Source organism: Episyrphus balteatus, chromosome 2 (assembly GCF_945859705.1).
Source record: "Episyrphus balteatus chromosome 2, idEpiBalt1.1, whole genome shotgun sequence".
Lineage (NCBI taxonomy): Eukaryota > Metazoa > Arthropoda > Insecta > Diptera > Syrphidae > Episyrphus > Episyrphus balteatus.
In genome coordinates this window covers 23,100,223-23,107,705 of record NC_079135.1, presented here as the reverse complement: position 1 = coordinate 23,107,705, position 7,483 = coordinate 23,100,223, and the positions used below count along the sequence as shown (strand labels likewise).

The following is a 7,483-nucleotide window of genomic DNA, read 5'->3' as shown; positions in this document are numbered from 1 at the left end:
AATTTTTTTAAACCTTCATAAAAAAATTAATAATTATTATTATACATTTCAAAGAGCTTATATTGATATAGGTTAGGTTAGGTTAGGTTAATAGGGTGGTGCACAGCTAAGCTGTTGCATACACGGGGGCCTGTTGGTCCATTGTTGATATAAGTTTTGGTATTTTAAAAAGTCGTATTAGTCTAGAGAACAAGGCCGATGCCTTTTACTCCTACTGGCCTAGGTTCGAATACCGGTAAAATTTGAAACTTTTTTTTTTGCGGAGATTTTTTTTGAGAAATTTAATTAATTTTTATTCTAGTAATGAAAAAAAAAAAAAAACAATCTCAATCTCCCGTCAGATTCGAACCTGGGCAGGTAAACTTAACAAGCATGCACCTTATCCTTTAGGCTATCTCCACTTTTTGAAATAGGAAAACTTTTATCCATATGTATAAGCTTTTTAGGATTTGATTTTGGGTTGCTGGATTTGCTTTTGGATTGTTGGCTTTGCTTTTGGATTGTTGGATTTGCTTTTTTAATTCAACGCACGATACTAGCGACGACAATTTTACAGCGGAAGTTTCCCTGGGTGTCCACTTCTATTTGTAATTATTCAATGGTTTCAACAGCTCTGTAAGCTTTAGAGAGTCTCTTATATGGTTTCGTTTAGCTTAACTATATTAGGACAGGACCATAGCCGCTCTTAAAGTCTTAAATAGCGCCCAACATTTAAATAAACCACTGTTTCATCAACAAATTTCAAACCGTAAATTAAATTCGAAGATAATCCTTGATAACTATTAAATGTTGATAAATGGCGCCCAATGAATACTTTTTTATATTTAATCTAACCTTTGTAGGATATTGTTTGAGGGCCAATTTGTTTACTCAAGGATTTAAATCTCATTAAAATGTAGTTGGATGAGCATGTTCAGAGTGCATTAGAATGCACTCATTAATTCAATTCCATTGAATGAATGAATGCGCTTTAGCAGATTTTTTAAAAGACTCTTTCAGTTCTGCATCTGTAATAAAATCCAGATAATAAGCAAACATAACATTACAATAATTTAGGTTTCAGTAGTTCTGTTAAATTTTGAGAGTCTTATGTGTTATTTTAGCTTAATAATATTAGGAACTTAAATCGGTCATAAATTCTTAAATGGCATCCAACATATACTAAATAAAGCGCAGTTTCATCAAAAAATTCAAATCGTATATCAACTTTAAAGAAGAAGTTAAAAGATAAACCTTTATTGCTAGTAAATGTTGATAAATGGCGCCCAATGAATATTTTTTTTTTTTAATTTAATCCTTTATTTGTAAAATAATTGTGAGAAGTTTTATTTGGTGAATTGAGGATTTTGATAAATGTGTGCAGGCGCAATGTGCATAAGGATGCCTTTTAAAATACAAATTTTAGAAATTTTTTTTTTGTCTAGAGGTCGCTTTCAGTCTCTTGAGAAAAATAGGTAAGCTTTATATGTGTACACCGTTAAAAATTGTGGAGTATTTTTTAATATTTTTTTGGGTCTACACCAGAAATGTACTAAAGTTTAATACATAACACATATTTAAATTTTTTAGTTAATACAAATTATATTAAAACTTTTATATTAAAATTTAATAAAAAAAAGTACTATTAACTATTGAATATTAAAATTTAATGCAAAAAAAAATTGCAAAGACTGCCAAGGAATGCAAATGATTGCAAAAAAATGGGAAAACTACCAAGGAATACATATAGAATACATTCCCAAAAGACTGCATTCAGTCAGTGAATGTAGTCAAATTAATGGTTACAAAAAAGTGTTAGTATCAAATAGGTACATGTGAATGAATGCAATCTTTTAATTGAAGTCATTAAAGATATAGCATTCAAAAAAGATTGCAATCTTTTGAAACTCTGCAAACGTGACATTTCAATGGCCCGTCGTTGGCATAAAAAATAGTAAATACTAGCAATAGGAAATCAATAAGTATAAACTAGGTTTAATATGAACAAAATGTGGATAAAAAAGTTCATACTTTACAATTTTTCAAGTAAAAGCATTTACTATTTTGTATGCATATCACCCAATGGCAGAGAGTGCGAAAAAAAGTTGGTTCCGCAAGCCCTTCTGTCTATCTGTCTCTGTGTAGGGAGCTACAGACAAAACTTCGAATTTTAACGCAAACTCAACTTGAAAAACTTACAAATCTTCTATTTTCGTTGTTTTTGTTAACTTAAAGTCAAATTTTAACCTGAAGATTAAATAAAACGTTAAGAAACATCGCAATATTTAAATGGCGCCCAACAAAATGTTATATTGTTTGTAATGCATAAAAACTACTAAATATTTGTACGGGGAATTAACAAGTATAAATTATTTTTAAAATGTTTAATAAGTGGATATAATAATGTTCATATTTCATGATTTTTTTAGCAGTTTTCTTAGCTAAAAAGTACCTATATGATTTAAATGAAGATGCATTCCTTGAAACATAATATTGCGTGTTTATTCCCGAGTCGAACTTTATGTACGAATTTAGTACTCAATATGCTTAACAGATGCTATTCAAGTACTTTTCATTTTAAAATAAACCTAAATATGGACTTTTTAAACTTACTAGGCTCAGTATCTCCTGAGAAGCCTACACGACTGATAAATAACGAATGTTAAAACTGAAAATACTAGTTTAATCCTAAATATTCTGTTTGTGTCCAGAATTTTTAGACCCTAATATGTACTTGTAAAGCTCTTTAAGCTTGATAGAAACTATTAACACTATTTAAGCTAGGTTTGAACTATTAAAACACCAAACACTTTTAAAGTCCTAAATATTCTTCATGTGTCGAAAATGTTTAACTCCTCAATTTGTACTCTTAAATCTAGGGTGAGGCTATCAAAACTCCAAATAGTAGTTAAGTTTTAAAAGTACAAGTTCAGACAAGAAACAACCTTGGTCATTGCCGCGTGCAATTCATTCGTCATTCGGAGTGTGCGGATCGGTGTCGGTTCAAATTTTGTTATGATTTATTGAAAAAATGAGGAAAAATGTGAAAACAAATTTGTTTAAAATAAAATAAAAAATAAGTGGAAGTGATAGTGGAAGAAAATAAAATTTAATATTTAAGTGAAAAAAAAAAGATTTTCAATCTAATGGTCGGGACAAAATAAAAGAAGTCGTATGAGTGTAACAACAAAATTCTTTTACTAATTACAAATCAAATGATTTTCGAACATGAATATGCATGCATACGATTTTGGTTCTTCGCGTCTTCGGTCGGTCGGTTTGTGTCCGTGTGTCGTTCGTGCGTTCATCAATGCCTACAAGAAGCTTAACTTAACGAATGGACGAAGTTTTTGAAATTTGTACTGTAAATTGCGAATTTTTTTTTTCTCCTTTAGAAAGTGCCTCTCATGCCTACAGTTTTTTCAAGTTATTGCAATTTTCTCGAAAACGGGTATATACGAATAGTTGAAATATGGCAACTCATTTTTTTTTTGTAAAAAAAACCTCACTGAATTTCTACCAATTTTGTATAAAAAATAAATAGAGTTCTGATAAAATTAGAGGGTATATATTAACGGTGACGGTGAAAAATTCGTTGGATTGTTTTGAAAACATTGGTTTAAAAAAAAAAAATAAATAAATGAAATTGTTTTGTATCAAGATTTCTTAAATTATTTTATGGGAACATTTTCGTTAAAATCATTTAAGTTGTTTGCGAGGATGTCAGAAATTAAGAAATCGGTTTTATAATAGGTAAACTGTTAATAAATTCTAAAAAAAATATTTTTTTAATCAAAATAGTGAGAGCTATTTTTTAACATTTTAATTTTATTTTGTAATATTTAATTCAACATTTTTATGTCCTTAAAACTGTTGAAATTTAGCTGAATTCTTTCTTCTTTCATAATTATGTTGTTCCTTATTCGAAAAAAGTTTTTCTAACGTAACTTTTCAACCTGACAAACACAAGCTAGAACTAAACAATTGACGAAAAGATTTAAAAAACGAATGGCTTATTCGAAAAACTAGTAAAACCACTGTTTTCTTGTTTTCCGTATTTAAAATATTGAATACAAAAATCAGAGAATGTGGAAATACAGAACAATTACGGGACAAATTTTAAAATACGGGACATTTATACGCCCCGGGTTTCTTAAATAAAAACCCGGGACAAGCTATAGAAATACGGGACTGTCCCGGCTAAACCGGGACGGATGATCACCGTATATATATTATTTACCTATTTAAAATTTTACATTATTGGAATGATTCTTATAACAACTAATATGTCGATTATTTTATTTGTTTTTACATTGCTGGACTTGTTGGTAAATTAATTTAACAAACATTAATCTTTCCGCTATTATTTTTTAAACATTCAGTGTTTTATGAGGATACAATACAGTGACACAGTATTGCAACTAATACTTTTTTTTATTGATTACGCATGAAAACTGACCTGTGAATTTTTCTTACTATGTCTGGGACCACCGCCGCGGATGAATTCTAGCTGCAAGACCCTTTAACGCAATAAAGTCGCATTTTTTTAATGAAAACTATTAAAAACAAATATTAAGTAAGCCTAGAGAGAAGAAAAGGGCCTATAGAATTTTTGGAAATATAAGTAGAATAAATAGGACTTAATGCGTTTTCGTAGAATATTTAGGTTTTAAACAGGCTTTAATGAAATTTTTTTTGGTCCTAAATAACTACCCAAAATGGGATTTTTTCCGATAACCGACTATTTGGGGTCTTAAGTAGAGGCTATTTCCTTTAGAAATCTAGTGATATTTATGACCTATTAAATCTAAACAAAGAATGTTTAGTTAATATTTAGGTTTTAAATAGTGCCAAATGTTCGACTCGGGTTTGTAACCAAAGATTTAAAGTTTACCTCTCCCAATATCATATTAAAAAAGTTATACGCATTACTTTCTTACATTTTGACGTCAGCAAAGATTAAGTTTTCAAGTAGGTACTTTGCAAGTGCTCGTGGCAAAAACGTTTATAAATGTCTGCGTATGTTTGCACTTATTAAATTTGATACTTGAAAATAAATCTATTCAAATGTAACTAACTTGATATGATGTTACATCATAATGTATATGAGATTATTCAATTTTTTTTTAAAAGCCACTCTACTAACCAATAAATAATCCTTAATTCAACATAAAATAATTCCATGTGAGATTTAATATTTTCTATTTACCTTTTGGAAACTTTATAAATATTCCAACATGCATAGAAAATTCGAACAGTAGGTATTTACAAAATGAAACTTTTAGTTTTGGCACTGTGTGTTGCCTCTGTGGCAGCCACAATTGATTGGGATACTATTGTTCCAGAAGATGGTGATGATCAAAAAAGTTTAAACCTTCCAGAAGAACCAAAAGAAGAGGGTCGTATTGCTAATGGAAATCTTGCACAACCTAAGCAATTCCCTTATCAAGTTGGATTGATGGTACACTTGCAGAAAAAAAATGCCTTGTGTGGTGGTACTTTAATTTCTAACCAATGGGTACTGACTGCTGCTCATTGTACTGATTCGTAAGAAACATTTAAAAAAACATAAAAATTTGTACTTAACAATCAATAACTTTAAGAATTGACTCTGCTGACGTTTACCTTGGAGCTTTTGATCGTACCAATCGTAAGGAACAGGGACAACAAGTTATTCGCGTTACTAAAAAGGATATAATTATCCATGAGCATTGGAATCCAGTTTCGGTTCAAAATGATATTTCATTGATTAAATTGCCTAAACCCATAGAATTCAATGGTATACATATTTATCATAAAGAAACTGGCATCATATTAGTAAATTTCTTCCAGAATACATTCAACCCGCTCAGTTGCCAAAATTCAGTGTATTTTTTTCAAGCTATTCTGGAGTAAATGCCATTGCTTCAGGTTGGGGACGAACCGGTGATTGTATGTAAAAAAAAAAACCTTTTGTTAGTTTGTTAATATTGACAATATTTTTTTGTACATATACCAGCTGCCACAAGTTCAACTGATAAGCTTCAATGGGTTCAAGTTCCAATAATGGACAACTCAGATTGTTTAACCTACTTTGGAGGATCAGTCAGGGATACGAATATTTGTATTAACACCGCGGGACATAAATCCACTTGCAATGGTGATTCTGGTGGTCCATTAGTATTGGCTGATAATAGTAACACAATAATTGGATTAACATCATTTGGTGTTAAGTATGGATGTGAAGTTGGATGGCCATCTGTGTTTACACGAGTAACTTCTTATTTGAGTTGGATATTTATCAATACTGGAATTTATAACGCTTAAGAAATAAAAAAATTGTTTTGACATCTTTGGAAGCACATTTTGAATAAAACAATGGAAAATATAGAAAATGTGCACATACAATATGTATTTGAACTACAATCAGTTAATGTTATTTCGTTTTAACAAAATAAGAATCGAATTGAATTGTATGTTTGTTGAGGAAGAGATTTTTTTTTTTGGAACTATGTAGTTAATTTATTTATTTATTTTTTTCGGTAAAACTAGTTTACAAGGGCTTTGTTGCTGGAACAAAAATATAGTTTTCTAAAGGTTTTCGGTGTGCTGAACTCGAATCCGAGGTAAAATAAAAATGAATCAGCTCCCGTTGTCGAAATGTTACCGTTAAAAATTATCGTTTTTTGGCTATCAACTATCGATTATCGCGTTAGTCGATTTTACCCCACGGTATATTGATAAATTTTTAAATTTAGTTCTAAGGTTTTTTACTTATAATATTACTACAATACATAAACACCCGTATTATGATAGTCAACTATCAATTGATAGTTGATATAAAATAAATTTCGATCGAATGATGCCATGCCACCGTTATTATTTGAAATTTAATTGAAAAATTCCATTAAAAAAATGACCAGTTTTTCCCCAAATTAAATTTTAAAACACCAAATTTCAGTATTTATCAAATACAATGTACATTAGTGTGTCCGTTATTTCCCAAAGTGAATGTGATCTTTTAAAGGAACTATTTTCTAACCAGAATCAACAAACATTTTGAAAATAGATGATTTAACTCGAGAGAAAAAAACTTTTATGTAAAAGTTAAAAATTTCCCATACAAATTTGTATGGGGAAAGTATGAATCTAGAGACACTGGTTAATGACCTCTAAAAAATTTTTTTTGCTACATTCCCCTTATTTAGGTCCTAAACTTTCGATCTGGGGGTTGTCTCCCCCGAAAACATCACTTTGGAAAATAACGGACACCCTAATGTACATATGTATATCAAGTGGCGAGCTTCTTTTAGATCTTATACATTCATTTATTATAAGAAGTAAGATTTCGGTTTTCTTTCTGTAAAACTTACTTATTTTATAAGGCAAGTATTAATTTGATTTCGTGTCAAAAAAAAATTTGGGGTTTTAATCAAAACCAACATTACAAAAATGGAGAAGTTTAAAAAAGTGGTTTTTTTTTGTATGTACTCCGAGCGTCTGTTCGTGTTTGCACCCATCTAAA

General features: G+C 30.0%; 1 protein-coding gene across 1 annotated transcript; it reads left to right on the top strand.

Moving 5' to 3' along the window:
- Positions 1-5,225: 5,225 nt before the first annotated feature.
- Positions 5,226-6,444, top strand: LOC129910576 (brachyurin-like). The gene is made up of 4 exons (XM_055988002.1): positions 5,226-5,526; positions 5,583-5,758; positions 5,812-5,910; positions 5,978-6,444. Exons 1-4 carry the CDS (start codon positions 5,252-5,254, stop codon positions 6,283-6,285), a joined length of 858 nt encoding a protein of 285 aa, XP_055843977.1. The 5' UTR covers positions 5,226-5,251; the 3' UTR covers positions 6,286-6,444.
- Positions 6,445-7,483: the final 1,039 nt, after the last annotated feature.

Bases quoted from the DNA above. Each gene is read 5' to 3' on its own strand.
- LOC129910576 (XM_055988002.1), top strand. From the start codon at position 5,252: ATGAAACTTTTAGTTTTGGCACTGTGTGTTGCCTCTGTGGCAGCCACA. The intron at 5,527-5,582 runs GTAAGAAACATT...AATAACTTTAAG, and splicing joins GCTGCTCATTGTACTGATTC to AATTGACTCTGCTGACGTTT. The intron at 5,911-5,977 runs GTATGTAAAAAA...TACATATACCAG, and splicing joins TTGGGGACGAACCGGTGATT to CTGCCACAAGTTCAACTGAT.